Genomic DNA, 16,858 nt, shown 5'->3' on the forward strand with positions numbered 1-16,858 from the left:
ATTTATCTGGCTCCTACTGTTAGGATTCTGGAGCACTGAGCTCTGCTGGTACGACAAAATTGTCAAAAAATCCTTTTAAAACTCTTCTAAATAACATCTTGTTTATCAGTCTCAGTACCTAGACTACAGAGAACAGTTTTTCTTAAAGAAAAAAATCAAATCTTCCTTGGCAATCAGAATGCTTTAGTTGAGACAGGTATCGTCATCTGTCACTGTCGACGGCCAAGAAATCAGCGATGTTGAGGGGGTCGCAGTCAAGGCGCTTGGAGAAAGACTGCACAACGTCAAAACAGTTGACGCCTCTTATTCCAATGACTTTGAGTAATAAGCTATGATCAACATAGAGAGGTTTAACTGCTGCCAACTGATTCGACAGAATCACAAAATTGCTCTCCATCTAGATTTCCCTCTCAAGCTTCAGTGAACATATCACCACTTTGGCTAGAGAGTTTGCAGGAATGTACATCCTGGCAGAGAAAGAAAGAGAAGACCAATATTACTGGACCACCATATATTATTCAAGTACACACACTTACTGGTTGAATTTGGCTTGAGGGTGAGTGAAAAGTTAAGTGTAAATGTTGTTAACAAAATATTTCACAAATTTAAATATAGAAATTACTGTTAATAAGGACATTTAAAGTAGGGGTGGGCGGAATTTGCGTAGTCGCGCTACACAAAGCGCTGCGAAACGGTAAAAAATCTCCGTGAGCACAAAAGTTCAACGAACATGCAGAATTGCTTGTTCCTCCCATTGGCGAGGCTTTTTCTTGTTCGCAAATGCTCGGGGAGAAATATCTTGCAAACACGCATTTTGAAAGCGCGAACAAGCAAAAAATTCCGCAACGCCGCGGATTGCAGAATTTTTGGCAATTCCACGGAACGCAAAATTACCCAAATTCCGCAAGCTGAACGGAATTTACCCCCAGGCCTAATTTAAAGTTAGTAAGACTGAACCAGTGACTCACAACTCTTGAGCCTGTAAAGCCATCTACTTTACAGGCCGTACATACCTTTCATGCACCACACAACAAAACCGTTCACACCGCCAGCGTGGGCCCAGCACATTACAACACTCACATCAACAAACCGAGACATTGTGGTGTTGGCAATTCACCTACTATCAATACTGACTCACTAGAAACTGGGGGCTGATGTATCAAGGGTTTTTACCCATTCTCTGTAGGTAAATGTGATGGCACATATTGGGAAAGGTTCTTATGAAACCAGCCATTTTACCTATCAGTGAAAGAATCAAATGCAGCCAAAATGTCAAATATGATTTTAATGTTTCCTGATTCTCTACAGTTTATAAAATCATTAAATAAGACCTAAAACATGCTTCTAAACCCTGCATCTTTAGACCAAAGACTACTAAACTGAAAAAAGCAAAAGGAAGAAGAAATAGTATTTTAGTGACATCCCTTAACAACAAAACTCAAGCAGAAAAATGTTAGCCCAGTCTTTCTTGCTGCTAGCTAGTATAACAAAGTTACATTGTATTGGCCCCTGCAGGAAGAAAAAAATGACTTTCACTCTCCTTTTCCTGTCTTTGAATTGCATTTAGTTTGTGGTTCTGCAGTTGTTTTTTCAGTGTTTATATGTTTACCCTGGGGAAGGCTATTTTCCTTTTGGTGGGGTTTTATCAGTTATCGGTTTCAACCTAAAACCGGACAGCCTAAATATAAACAATGATACAGTAATTGTACTTTATGATCATCGAAGACGTTGCAATATATTGCTCCATAAATAGGTGTACTGAAGTGGTGTCACAAGCATTCGTGTTCTTGTAGGAAGTGGTTGTGGTTGTGAGAGAGGGATGGAATAATAAACAGAAGGGTGGCTAGAATTAACATTTTAAAGCAGTAGGATTGGTTTACAAACAGGAATGCTGAGGCTGCAGTTTTGAGAAAATTTGCCCAACCGGGTGCTTAACATATGTTACGCTTTCATACATTACCATTATTACTCCCAAGTATTTGTAAGTCTGCTGGACTCTTCTTCTGTCAGGTGTTGCTGTTATAGATGGGTGCAGGTTGGTTGTACTAGGGTGATACCCTGTGTCACATCACTGGTCTATGGCAGTATGGATCGATGTAGGGTGCATGACTGGAAATGCTAACATGGAGGATGTGTGCACATACCAGTTTGGCACTCTAATGAGCTTATCGGAAGTGCTGCTCAAGCTTTGTTTTTAATTCAGTTAGGACTGATGTATTCACTCTGTCGTGGTATGACAACTGTGTGATTTAGTTTCAGTGCTGTTGCTCTGAAGTTTTAATGTGAGGTTGCTATAAAATTATGTAGGTGTTGCAAAGTATTAATTTCCCATCACCTCATCCCCTCTTTCCATCCATTTCTTTTTTCCTCCAATGCAGACATGTTCCACTTTGTCCTTAGTGTCTGAGCCTCCTTCGCCAGGACTTCCAAGAGATTCACCATGCTCAGATCATTCAAAGCCGCACAGTGCCCACACCTCTCGTCATGCTCCCTGCAGAGACTCCCCGCCTCTGTTAAACTTTAGCTCCTTTCCAATTCTTCGTATCGATGAGGATGGCTCTGGTTTTGTTGTCCAAGGATCTACCTCCACTTCACAACCATTGTACATTGGTAGGGAAGGAGGATCCGGAACCATTCAGACCACCCTCTCTGACATCTCTCCAGCAAAGTCTGTCTCTCTGTTCTCATTTAGATCAAATGAGAACTGGATCCACAATGGGGGAATTCCCCACTCCATCCAGGTGGAGAACCAAAAATCATCTACGGACAACCAGATTCAACATCTGAGATGTGCTGAAGACGAAGAAATGGGCAACCATGTACAGGCAGACCAGACCATGGAGATCAGTGCCACATCTATATCAAGCTATCGAAGCCCTATGCAAGTGGAAAATACTTGTTTTGATACATTACCACAACTGCCTAAATTTACTGAAAGTACAGTCAATTCTTTCTCAGAAAATGGAATCACAGAAGCTGTGATTGACCAGCTTTGGTTACCAGAACCAGAAAAGGAGACCAAGCAGGACCACAATTTGGTGGAAATAAATGAACCTCTGTTGATATCCACGGATCGGAAAGGTATCTTTCCTGATACCAAAGCCATAATGGAACCGGAGCATGAGCAGTGTTCCCCAGAAACATGGCCAAAATGGGGGGCTGAGCAAGAAGCCAAATCTGAGACTGAAACCGCACCATCAGAGGGCAAAAGCTGCAGAGGACAAGTACCAAAGGAAGACATCGGTAAAGGAACAGATGATGAAAGAAACCAACACCGAAGCTCAACCGCATCCCCCGATTCTTCTGATAATGTTGAAAAAGTAGAGCAAGAGTTGCTCCCTGTGTCAGAGCTCCAGCCTGTGGAAAGAATTTCAGCCTCGCGCCAGGCAGGCACTGGGGATGTGTGCAGTGAGAATATAGTTAGAGGGGTAGAAGGTTGTGGTTTGTTGGGTCTGCCTCCCACCTTCCAGCATGGCTGTGAAAGCTGCATCTTTAGCAGTAGCTTTGCTGTGTGATTCAGGAATGGTGTCTTGTACTGCTTGCTTGCAGTGCTCTAACATCAAAGGCCATTTAATCACGTGTGTTAGCCATGTTACCCATTCGAGGGTCCTAATTTCTTGTTCATGTTTGCATGTACTTGACCCTGTGAATAGATTGGTAAGAGTAGAGATTGAAAAAATTATTTTTACACCTGCCCAGTAATATTTGATGTACTGTGCGGGTATTGAAAGGTACAGAAGTGGAGAGGAGATGCAGTGAATCCCTTGAGAGGTTATTGTTGTGACTAAACCCCTTATAACATTGCCCTTTTCACCTCTTTTATAAGGTAAAACAGTGCTACTTGACACATGGTGCCTCCATCTTTAATCCTCTACCATTTTCTGCAAATGCTAAATTGCATCTTCTGCATGGAATTGAGGCCTGTGCTGTCATGGCGTTTTTAGCTGCATGATCAAAGTTAAAGTTGGCTACAGCTTGCTCTGGGTGACTTTTCAAATATGCTACCCCTTTTGGTCTGTTTGTGGTCATGCTCCGGCTCGGTTTCGATTTTTTTTGCCAGTGGGTTTGCATTGAGTTGCAGAGCCATGAATGCGTGTATGGTGAAACTTTTACCTTGTCGTTCAGATGAAAACGTTAATCAAGAGGACAAAAGAGACTCCAAACGTGCACCCCATGACTCGTGACCTGTCTCCCAGACGCAAACTTGGTCCGGCCATATTCCATAAGACTGTGTCCCAGGATCGGCTCATAGAAGAGCTCCACGGCAAACTCGGGATTGGTAAACAAGAGCACTGGAAGAGCCAGGACGAAGATTGGCTGACAGAAGGGGTGATTATTACATCCAGACCCCCTAAGAAGCAGCGGGAAGGTGGACAGCAGATAGAGAAGGTAGAGAAGATGGCATGGGATGTGCTCGGTCTGTCCTGCGGTTGATTGTAAATGATATTGAAGAAATATGGATTAAAGGAGTTTTTCCTACAAATGCCAGTCAGGCAATGATATCCTGTTCTTTGCCTGTTTGATTTCACATGCTCTGGTCTGTTTTTTGTTGTTTCATACCTCTTTTCTCTCTCTCTCTCTCTCTCTCTTTAGATAATTATTCCTCCAGAATCTCCCCTCCCTCAGAGGAGAACTATTGCAGTCCCTCCCTCTCCACCAATGAAACGCCGTGAAGAGCTTTCTGGTTTTGGCCACATAAAGGAGCCAGCACCTTATCCACCCCCTCCACCTCCCCCACCACCTCCACTCCCTTATGCTCCACCAACCCTCCCACCTCCTATCCAATCTCCTCCCTTACCCTCCCAGCCACCTCATCACCTCTTTCAATGGGAAACCTCTGCTGATGATTACCAGGAGCTTGCCATTTTGTGCGCTTCTCCACCGGAACAGCCACGATTTCAGAATCGGTCTACTGCCACAACTCCCACTGGAATCCAAGCTCCAACAGCAAGAACTCGATCTGCTCCCAAAGCACAGGTTTCTGTTGGTTGCCAGACTGACGAGGATCCATTCTTCCCTCCATTGCAGGCAGGCATCTTTTCCTCCAGTTTGGTGTGTTTTAGTACAATTTGACTAAGTGTGGGTAGCTCAGTAGGTCCTTTGTAGCCTACCAATTCTCTGCTGCAGCTTTTGGGCTCCACTGATGCCTATGTTGTAGGAGTGATGATGAACTACCAGTGGAAGCTCCTGGCCAGCAAATGTATTTAAACCACCGTGGCTTATGAGGTATTTAACCCCTTTGTTGCCCCACTGCAACCTTAAACCACTTGCTATCAAAGTTTTGCTTTTACTTACAGATGATCTGGACTCCACCCATGGTCAGACGGACTGGTCCATATACTGCTCGTCCACCTCTCGGTCCCTCTCCACCTGAAAAGGCAGGACCCCCATCTCAGCATGATGTTTTGTAGTTGGTTCCCGTTGGAATAGTGGTTAATGGTTTTTGCATGGTGTGGTGTTTGTGGCTTGACATGCTAGGCAAATATGAATTACTTATTGTGTCTTGCTATTGTGTACTTGTGGACCAATTTACCATGAAAATACAATATTCCTTTAAAGATTGACATTCCTAGGTTAGTGTTCTTTGCTAGTTCTGTTCTTCCTGTTGCACAGGACGTGAGGTTGCATGTTGTGCTGTTTCTTTGGTTAGTGTTGCCTATATAATTAGTATGACCAATATTTGGCATGGTGTGCTGTTTCTTTGTGACCTGTCAACATAGAAATAAAGCTGATTTGTTTGCCATGGTGGGCTGTTCTGAGAATTCCTGTTGCCGTTCAGATAAGGTTGGTAGTTTTTGTTGCTTGCTTTTGTCATTGACTCTGGTTGATCAAAAAATAGAGTTCGACTATTTGTCATGACATGCTAAATCTGATACACTGGATGCTTTGGCAGGATGGTTAGAATTTGGTGGCAAGGGGTTCTGTCCCTGTGGGCCTCTTGCCATGCACGAAGGTTGGTGTTCTTAGGTTTGACTTGGATTCCATTGCTTGTGTTGCTATTAAAAAACAGTTTCTTTGGCATGACTTACTACATTCTTGCTACTATGGCATTCTTTGCTATAGTGGAACTATTCCTACAGAATTAGTTGGAAGTCAGCATTTTCATTTTTCTGAACTGCTGCAATTCATCCAAGGTGCATTACATACTACAAGTACCTTGCTGTTGAAAAAGAAATGCTGTTGGCTGCAGCATTGAGGAGTTTATTTTTACATCATCTTTTGTTACTTTTGGATATAGCATGGGTAGTCTAGACCTCACTTAGGGATGCATGTGAATGCCCTCAACCTACTAGCACCGCATACTTGGCCAGGGATTTTCTATGCTGTTGGCTAAAATTGAATGTCTACCTGACTGTTCCATATCCCTCTAACTTGCATTCGGAAAAGGGCCGGAGCAGCTATTGTTACTCTCTTGCTGTGTCTTCAATTTCTTTTATGTGCAACTTATTTTCCCTATTTGTATATCCTTTTATAGCCTCCTGCAGGGCCTCGGGCCCCATTTCAGTGGGCTCCATTCCAGGATGAACACTTGTTGTACAGTCCTTTAGACCAAACTCTCCCTCCAATGAGCACTTCTTGTGGGAGGAGCCAAACACATGTTGGTATCAGATCTTATGGGTATTTTGTGTGCATTTGTATTATGCTTAGTAATTAAGTTGTAGACTGGGCACTAGCTCTTTCAATGGATTATTCAGAATGAAATTGGTACAATGCAGGTGGTTTTGTTAGAGTTGTCGTCATGGGTTCATAAACCAAAGTCGGATATTTGCCAAGTAAGAAATGTATATTGACTAGTAGGTTAAATTGTTTTCATCCCCTTTTACACACTGAAGCCGTTGATGTCAGAACTATGTGGTAAGAATAGTCTGATAATGAGAGCATTGGGTGCATAAAACATGATATTTATTACTCATGGTTGACTCTTGCTTGTACAAGAATGTCTGGTTTTGTAATAGCTCATTTGCAGCCCTTTGTCTATTTCAGTTTATGGCCCAAGGGAAAGCTGGTAGTGGCTCCCCTCCATCTGCACCCCCAAAACCTGGTAGTCAACTGGACAACATGTTGGGAAGTTTGCAGTCCGACTTGAACAAACTTGGGGTAGCAACTGTTGCCAAAGGTGTTTGTGGAGCCTGTAAGAAGCCCATCGCTGGACAGGTGAGTGGTGGTACCTAATGTTATCAAAACAGCCAGTCATTCTCCATGGGTTGAATTGTTTGCCATTTGCCAGATGACACACCACGTTTTTGCTGCGCAAGCATTTTTTGGATTCACATGCTGTGCATTATTCATCTAGTGGTTGTGTCTGGAATATTTCTAAACTTTTTTGTCATTCTACTCTTTGTTGTTGGTCGACATACCTCCATTTGGTGTCCCCTGGTGACGTCGTCATGCTTCCTCCCGAAGCTCCCACCTTTGGTCACCATCTTCAGATTTCTATTCTGCCATTGGGTTTGGATGTACGCTGAAGGAGCTAACCAATTGGAAGAGAAATTTCTCGAAAAATAGAAAAGATCTTATTGGAAGTCAACCGGAGAGAAGGAAACCTCAGTAGAGGTACCAGAGAAGTGTTTACGGAGATGTGAGGGCCCTCTTCGACAAATCTACAGAGTGCATGGACAGGGCTCCCTGTGGGTGATGATGAAGAAAACACTGCTCCAGTTCATTAAGAATTGCCATCACAAGTTTGCCCGGAAGTGTTAACATCTGATATGCTAGTAACCCACCTAAGTGATGACTGCAACACTTGCTCAGTGTTCACCCCAAAAACTCTGAGGGCGAGAGAGAGAGAGAGGCAGAGGAGATCCCACTACAACGTGCAGGGCCAACATATACCACCGTCTATGTGATACTTGGGCCTTTCAAACGACGAGGAGAAGAACGTCGCCAAAGGACCAGAAGGAGAGACAGAAACCCATATCCAGATGGTGGGCTTTGAGACACAACGGGGCAAACAGACTTCTCAAGAGGTAAGATAACCATTGTACTCAAAGAACTTAGGGGAGTCCAGAAATGTTGATTCTAAGAGTTAGAAGGGAACCTCCGCATCGAAGCACTCAACGGCCACAGCTGTGCCCAGGGAGAAGAGCACCCTCAGTTCCATCGAAAAGGACACCCCAGCGGTAAAGACTTTAAAAATCCAAGACGTTGAAGGGCGGTCGAGGAAAAAGTCTCATCGACGTCGAAACAGGAGCGGTCAAAATCAGAGGGGCATGGTTCACCAACAGCACCACGTTCGAAAGCCTCTTCGATGAAGAGAAAACCAGAAATTCTCGATGCTGTACAACAAGCGTTGGAGATAGAGAGGAAGAGGAGAAAGCTCGAAACGAAATGGCTAGTCTTTTACAAAAGAAAACGGGACTTCGATGAAAATTTAAAACAATTGAATCCGTACTAAGAACTCGACAAAAACAGAGCAAGGGGAGAAAAGTGTCGAAGACTTCAAGCCACCCTAAACTCCTGAATCACAGGAGGAGAAGGAAGAGGAAATGTTATACGAAGATGAGGAAGAACAGGTGCACACGAGTTCTGAGTCTTCAGTATACCAAGAAACACATTGGCAGGATCTCAAAACAGATTCTCCAGAAGAGACTGTTGACGCACATCCTTCGAGGCCTTCACCACCCGATGACTTTGGGATGTATAATAAGTGATCAAGAAGGCAGCAGAGAGATATTGAGTTTAACTTGAGGAAAAAAGCCTCATCGTGTTTTCTATTAGAAACTCTCCTGCCCACACAATCTAGAAATCAATTTTTCCCTATGTTGCCAAGTGCATTAGATCAAGAGAAGGAAGCTTTTAAAGAGCCTGCCACATGTAGAGCAGTTCTTCCTCGAGCAGAGAAGTATAAACCCTCTTCCAAGGACCCATGTTACATTAAGGGTACAGTCCAAGATTCTATTTTGACATCCACTGCTAGGAAAAGAGCAAATGTACCAAGCACAACCGGTCCACCTCTAGATAGGGAGAGTAAGAGGATGGACCTTATCAGCCGAAAGGTAGAGAGGAGTACGGCAAACCAATGGCGCATTGCAAAATCTGAAAGAAACACGTTAGTTAGATTCCTCACCTTAATATCCCAGGCGTCAGACTGGATCCGGAAGATTTTTCGTCAGCAATACCCCTTGCGCGTCGCTAGGCGTCGTCTGCGGCTCCGCGTTCAGCGTCATGCGCCGGAATGACGTCATCTGAGTACTTAGACGCTGCCCTCGCGCGCTGACGTCAGTTCTTCTTTTTTCCGCGCCAGTAAGCGCAGATCCGGGAGAGCTACCCCTTTAGTCAATTTTTGACTAACTTTTTGATCCTTTTTGATCCTGTCAATCGACTCCGGTGCCGGTAGGATGCCTGGTTTTAAAGCCTGTGCTGACTGTAACCGCCTGATGTCGGTTACGGACCATCACCGCCGGTGCCTGTACTGCTTGGGCCTCGACCACGACGCGGAGTCGTGCTCGGACTGTAAGGCCCTGACCTCGAAGGCTAGACGGGAGCGGTCCCGTAAGCTTCTCGAGATTCGCCACTCACCATCGGTCGTCGGGATCCAAGTCTTCGGGTAAGTCGAAGCATTCCAAGAAGTCCAAGAGGCGACATCGATCTTCGGACTCCCCTCGCCGGTCGTGCGACTCGGCCGAGGGTCAGGGTGGTTCCACCCCCGCGGCTCCGGCGGAGCCGCAGGCGCCGCGCCCGTCCCCATACCCTCCGGTCCCTGGGACTAACGCGACGCCGGCGGAAGTCAGTGCCTTCCTCTCGGCCATGAGGAACCTGGCTCCGCCGTCGGCACCCGCTGGTGCGCCTTCGGGCCCCACGGACCCGCCTGGGCTGCCTTGCCTGCCGGTGGCTCCGGCCCCGGCGCCGTTGACGGCTCCGTCCTCGACGCCGCAAGCGCCCGAGGGACCCGTTCTCGAGTCCCCGTCGATGCCGGTCGACCTCGTCACGCCTCCTCCGCCGGCGTCGACACCGGTACCACCCCCGACGCCGACGTAGACTCCGCTCGACGTCGAGCCCCGGTTCAGTCCCACTCCGGGCCCGGCGCCGGTCCGACGTCGATGGACGCCGAGATCGGCGCCGCTAGAGACACATTATGTCTACCGCCCGGCTCCGTTACTTTCTCCTCTATACCAGGAGTCGGATGATGGGGACAACTGGGAGGGATCCGAGGATCCTATGGCCGCTCAGGCCCAACTGTCCCTGGACTGGGCAGATGAACTGGGGGAGGCCAGTGGCCTGGATACCTCTCCAGACACTGGATTCGTCTCTCCTCCGACTGTGGCTTCGGAGGAGGGCGCTGCTTTCTCTGTGGTGCTGCGCAAGGCGGCCGCAGCCCTTGGGCTCGAGCTGCCTGCCATGGCTGTGAGGACTAACGTCCTTACTGAGGTGCTTCAGTCTGCAGCAAGCTCCACTGAGCCTCTGCTGCCATTCAATGAGGCCCTCATTGACGTTCTGCAGGGCACCTGGTCCAAGCCCTCCACAGTTCCTCCTGTGGACAGGAACGTCGCCAGGCGCCACCGCCCTGCTCCGGGCGACCCCAGTTTCCTGTCCCAACACCCTACCCCTGAGAGCCTGGTTATCCAGGCCTCCACCTCCCAATCCTCTTTCCCGACCGCCCCGCCGGACCGGGATTCCAAGAGGCTAGAACAGTTTGGCAAGAAGCTGTTCTCTTCCCTTAGTTTGGGCCTGCGGTCTTTAAACACCGCTTGTCTCTTGGACCGTTATTCCCACTCTCTGTGGGATACGGTGGAGGACGTGCTGCCCCTGTGTCCGGAGGAGGCCCGGACACGGCTTACCCAGGCTCTGGCCGATGGGAGGGATGCAGCACGACATGCAATCCGATGTGGGCTTGACACCACGGACTCGCTGGGTAGGGCCATTTCTACCACAGTGGCGCTTAGAAGTCACGCCTGGCTGCGGTCCACGTCATTTTCGGGTGATGTCCAGAGCACTCTCATGGACATGCCCTTTGATGGCACTCGCCTGTTTGGCGAGAAGGCGGACAGTGCGCTGAACCGCTTTAAGGACTCCCGGGCTACGGCCAAGTCCTTGGGCCTCTCTGCCCCGCGGTCGCAATCTTCCGCCTTTCGCCCCTTTCGTGGCCAAGGAAGGGGTGCCTCCTCACGTGCGCCTAGCCACCAGCCGCAGAACCATGGCGGTTCTGGAGGACGACGAGGTCAGCCCACATCCACCCCGGCAGCATCTGCCTCAAAGCCTTCCTAGTCCGAGCTTTCAGGCCCATTCCACGCCAGTGGGCGGCAGAGTTCGCCATCACCTGCTCCACTGGCGGTCCATCACATCGGACAGGTGGGTGCTGCAAATCGTCCGAAGGGGCTACTCCCTCCCCTTCGAGACGACCCCTCCAGCCATGCCACCGCAGCACCACCGTATCTCGGGGGATCATTTGAATCTTCTCCACGAGGAAGTTTCGGGCCTCTTGGCCAAGGGGGCCGTCGAGCGCGTTCCGAGTCCAGAAGTAGGTCGTGGTTGTTATTCCCACTACTTTCTGGTTCCCAAGAAGGGCAAAGGGGGCCTACGCCCTATCTTAGACCTCCGGAACGTCAATGCCTTCCTCCGAAAGGAAAGGTTCAAGATGTTGACTTTGGCTCAGGTTCTAGCTGCCCTAGACCCCGGAGACTGGATGGTAGCGTTGGACTTGCAGGACGCATATTTCCACATTCCCGTCCTGCCGGCCCACCGGCGTTACCTGCGGTTTACGGTGGGCCAAGAGCACTTTCAGTTTACCGTGCTCCCCTTCGGCCTCACCAGTGCCCCTCGGGTGTTCACGAAAGTGATGGCGGTGGTCGCAGCTCATCTGCGCAGATCAGGGGTTCCAGTCTTCCCCTATCTCGACGACTGGTTGTTGAAGGCGGGCTCGCCCCAGACAGTCGTCTCCCACCTCCAGACTACGGCGGATCTCCTGCATTTGCTGGGGTTTTCCATCAACGTGCCGAAGTCACACCTGAGTCCCTCTCAAAAGCTCCTCTTCATCGGAGCGGTTCTCGATTCGGCGCAGTTCCGGGTCCATCCACCGGAACAGCGGGTCCGGGATATACAGGCCCTGATTCCCATCTTTCGGCCTCTATCCTGGGTTTCGGTCAGGCTAGTGTTGCGGCTTCTGGGGCTGATGGCCTCCTGCATCCTACTAGTGCATCACGCCAGGCGGCGCATGCGGGCTCTGCAGTGGGACCTGAAGTTTCAGTGGGCCCAGCATCACGGCAACCTGTCCGACCATGTCTTGATCTCGGAGGGCACTGCACAGCAGTTGCAGTGGTGGCTCACGGACCGCGATTGGGTCAAGGGCAAGAGCCTCTCCCTTCCCCAACCGGAGCATGTCGTAGTGACGGATGCGTCCCTCCTGGGATGGGGTGGCCATATGGGAGAGGCGGAGATCAGAGGCCTCTGGTCTCCGGCGGAGTCTCGTCTCCACATCAACCTGTTGGAGTTGAGAGCGATCCGACTTGCACTGAAAGCCTTCCTTCCCTCTGTCAGGGGAAGTGTCGTGCAGGTGTTCACGGACAACACCACCGCCATGTGGTATTGCAACAAACAGGGCGGGGTGGGGTCGTGGACCCTTTGTCAGGAGGCTCTGCGCCTCTGGACATGGCTGGAACACCAGGGCGTCACCCTGGTGGTTCAACATCTGGCGGGCTCTCTGAACGCCAGAGCAGACGAACTCAGCCGCCGGTGCATGATGGATCACGAATGGCGTCTGAACTCCGAAGTGGCGCAAGGTCTCTTTCAGCAGTGGGGAGAGCCTTGGTTAGATTTATTCGCCACCGAAGAGAATGCGCAATGTCAGCAGTTCTGCGCGTTGGAATTTCCAAGGCGGCACTCGCTCGGCGACGCTTTTCGTCACGAGTGGAGTTGCGGTCTGTTGTACGCCTTTCCGCCTATACCACTTCTGCCCAGAGTGCTGAAGAAGATCAGGCACGACCGGGCCCAAGTCATCTTGGTGGCTCCGGATTGGGCACGAAGGTACTGGTATCCCGAGCTACTCAGTATGCTGACCGATCCTCCGATACGTCTGCCCCTTCGGGAGGATCTTCTGTCGCAGCAGCAGGGGACGGTCCTCCACCCGAACCTGTCCAGCCTCCACCTCCATGCGTGGAGATTGAGCGGCGGCAGTTGATGCCATTTGACTTGCCTCCTGAAGTCTGTGATATCATTCTGGCAGCCAGGCGTCCCTCCACAAAGACGGTATACGCCTGCCGGTGGAACAAATTTGTGGCATGGTGCACAGCAAAGGCTGTGGATCCCCTTTCCGCCCCTCTTTCCGAGGTTCTCCTCTTTCTTCTTTCTTTGGCCCGGCAGGGCTCTGCCCTGGGCACCCTGAAAGGTTATCTTGCTGCCATCTCTGCCTTCTTGCGGCTTCCTGATCAGCCTTCTCTTTTCAAGTCCCCTGTAGTTACACGCTTTCTAAAAGGCATTACTCACACGTTCCCTCCTGTCCCTTTTGTAATGCCTCAGTGGGACTTGAATCTTGTCTTGACATTCCTGATGTGCGCTCCCTTCGAGCCTCTTCACAATTGTCCTCTTCGTCTTCTGACTCTTAAGACTGCTTTTCTGGTAGCCATCACCTCGGCTAGACGGGTGAGTGAGCTCCAGGCTTTATCTTCAAAGCCTCCTTTTCTGTCTGTTCATCCGGACAAGGTGGTTCTTCGGCCTTGTCCCTCCTTTCTTCCGAAAGTGGTGACTCCATTTCATCTTGGGCAGTCTGTCACCTTGCCCACCTTCTTTCCGCCTCCGCATCCTTCCAAAGAGGAAGAGAGGCTCCACCGTCTGGACCCAAAACGTGCGCTCTCCTTTTATCTGGACCGCACAAAGCAGTTCCGGGTGGACGACCAACTTTTTGTTGGATACGTGGGTGCTAAGAAGGGGAAAGCGGTGCACAAACGGACCATCTCTCGGTGGGTCGTTTTGTGCATCAAAATTTGTTACTCCTTGGCAAAAAAGGACCCTCCTGTTGCGCTGCGCGCCCACTCCACTCGGGCCACAGCGGCTACTACTGCTTTGGGACGGGGTGTCCCTTTGCAGGACATCTGTCAGGCGGCGACGTGGGCTTCGCTACACACGTTTGCCAGGCATTATTGCCTTGACAGCCAAGTCCGGAGGGATGGCTTCTTTGGCCGTTCTGTCCTCCAGGACTTTCTGGTGTGATCTTGGTTCGCAGACCCACCACCGGGGATGGTATTGCTTGGGTATCTATTCTAAGGTGAGGAATCTAACTAACGTGTTTCTTTCAGATGAACAAGTTACTTACCTTCGGTAACGATGTATCTGTAAGAAACATTAGTTAGTTAGATTCCTCACCGACCCACCCATCCTCCCCGTTCTGCGAACTGACATCTAGGGTTAAGGTTATCCTTTTCAGGCCCCTAGATTTTCTTTTTGGCACCAGTGTCGGTCTTTGCATGGCTCTGCGTTCCTGGCGCGGAAAGCTATGTACAAGAACTGACGTCAGCGCGCCAGGGCGGCGTCTAAGTACTCCGATGTCATTCCGGCGCACGACGCAGACGACGGACGCGGAGCCGCAGACGACGCCTAGCGACGCGCAAGGGGTATTGCTGACGAAAAATCTTCCGGATCCAGTCTGACGCCTGGGGATATTCTAAGGTGAGGAATCTAACTAACTAATGTTTCTTACAGATACATCGTTACCGAAGGTAAGTAACTTGTTCTTCAAATGTGTTGCTCAACCTCCACGCCTATCAACATTGGGAAGAGATAGGAGAACAGTATCAAAAGAGAGCAGCCCATCTGGTAGAGGTTTGAAAAAATACTGCCGACACCTGCTTGAAATCAGCTCTAGATGTTGCGGATACTTCAAACAGACAAATAATGATTGGCATCACAGAAAGAAGACAGGCATGGCTACACAGTTCGGGTTTCAAACCGGAAGTCCAAAACAACATCTTAAATGTATGATTTATTGGGGAACACCTGTTCGGAAGTGCAGTAGATGATCCACTGAACCAGTTGAAAGTGAATAATGAGATGGCAAAATCAGTGGGGTGCATTACTGTTCAGAGGCAATATACATATGGGAACTGTGCCCTCAAGAAGACCTTTAGGTAGAGGGACTCTCCATCAGGCAACCGCCCAACAAATATTTCAGGGAGGAAATCAGTCATACCAGCAACCACAAGGTTGGCAGTACCAGTGGGAAGGGCAGTCCTTTCGCTGACATCCACGTGGACCAGGACAACCACAAAGGGCAGGGAACATCCCCTGCAAGCAAGTGACTTACCAACAAGCACATTATGCACACCAATCAAATCAAGGAGTGTGTTAGCAAGAGAGATGAAAGAACAAAGCACACACTTACAACTCCAAGCATTCCTACATCCAACACCAGTAGGAAGCAGGATAAAAATGTCCTTCAGGAGTGTTGGAAGATCACTTCAGACAAATGGATTTTGAACATAATACAATATGGATTTTGCATAGAATTGGACAAAACGCCTCCAGGCAAGGGGCCAAGGAGAAAAATACACTGCAAAGAAGAAACAAATCAACTACACAAAGAAGTAGAAGAATTGTTGACATAAGATGCAATAGAATTGGTGCTAAAGAAAGCAATGGAAATTACACAACATATAAGCTCATTCCAAAGATAGACGGGGCACTACTTCCTATCCTGGACCTAAGATTTCTGAATAAATATATAAAAACTCAAGATGACAACTCTGCAAGAGATGAAACTACAAGTATGGGATTGTATGGCAACAATAGACTTAAAGGCTGCTTATTTACACATCCTTATGAACAGAAATCACAAAAACTTCCTCACATTTTTGGTAGACAAAAGACACTTCATTTCAAAGTGCTAGCATTCGGAATAAAGTCGGCATCAAGAGTATTCACAATGTGTCTAGCAGCAGTAGCAGCACTCCTTTGAAGGCGGGCATACATGTTTACCCATACCTGGCAGGTAAGGGCATACTCCTACAAGAGATGCAAAGCTCATATTCAGCAAGTAATAAGAACTCTATTCCAGCTCGTATTCTCAATACACATTGAAAAGTCTTCACCAGTACAAGAGAAAATGTTCTTTGGGGCCAGAATAAATTCAGTTCAGGGTAAGAGTTTCAGGAATGGCTACAAGTTCAATGGTCACAGACAACGGGGAGTTGGGAAGATCTAGTTGTTGTCACACAAAGTATGCAGGAGGAGATGGCATGGTGGAACAGGTCAAATATAACGCAAGGAAGAACATTTACACAACCATCTCCAACTGTAACCGCAACAACAGACGCCTCACAGAGAAGATGGGGAGCGCACATGAACAGTCTCAAAGTAAGGGGAGTCTGGAAAGATCAGGATGTAGTACACATCAACATACTAGAACTAAAAACAGTATTCCTAGCCTTAAGAGCGTTTCAGAAAGGAGCTATGGGGAAAGACAATACTGATACAAACGGACAACACAACCACCATGTATTACATAAACAAGCCGGGCGAGACACTGTCTCTACCACTGTCAAAACTAGCACATGAGATGTGAAATTGGGCTCTTCAATGGAAAATGGAGATTTTAGCAGTCCACCTGCCAGGGAAGGACGATGTCAAAGCAGACAGACTGAGCATACAAGCGTCATGGTCTCACGAATGGGAACTGAACCAATCAGTACCCACAGAAATATTTCAGAAATGGGGAACACCAGAGATAGATCTGTTTGCAACACCTCAGAACACAAAATGCCAACGCTTTGTATCCAGATAATACTGCCACCAGTCCATGGGAATTCACTGTGGATAGATTGGTTAGGGATATTTGCGTGTGCCTTTCCAACGATACCACTACTTCACAAGGTTATCAACAAATGCAAAACAGGCAGCATGACTGATACTAATTTCACCACGGTAGGTGGGA

General features: G+C 48.5%; 1 protein-coding gene across 2 annotated transcripts in view; it reads left to right on the top strand.

Annotated features, from left to right (window-relative positions):
* Positions 1–16,858, top strand: part of PXN (paxillin) — a 339,773-nt gene that overhangs the window by 255,188 nt on the left and 67,727 nt on the right. For both annotated transcript variants that reach the window (XM_085634086.1, XM_085634087.1), the window contains exons 7-12: positions 2,379–3,386; positions 4,126–4,389; positions 4,594–5,028; positions 5,298–5,378; positions 6,476–6,598; positions 6,985–7,155. In XM_085634086.1, coding sequence (XP_085490212.1) covers positions 2,379–3,386; positions 4,126–4,389; positions 4,594–5,028; positions 5,298–5,378; positions 6,476–6,598; positions 6,985–7,155 — 2,082 coding nt within the window. The remainder of the gene's footprint in view (positions 1–2,378; positions 3,387–4,125; positions 4,390–4,593; positions 5,029–5,297; positions 5,379–6,475; positions 6,599–6,984; positions 7,156–16,858) is intronic.

This window comes from Triturus cristatus, chromosome 11, assembly GCF_964204655.1.
Source record: "Triturus cristatus chromosome 11, aTriCri1.1, whole genome shotgun sequence".
Lineage (NCBI taxonomy): Eukaryota > Metazoa > Chordata > Amphibia > Caudata > Salamandridae > Triturus > Triturus cristatus.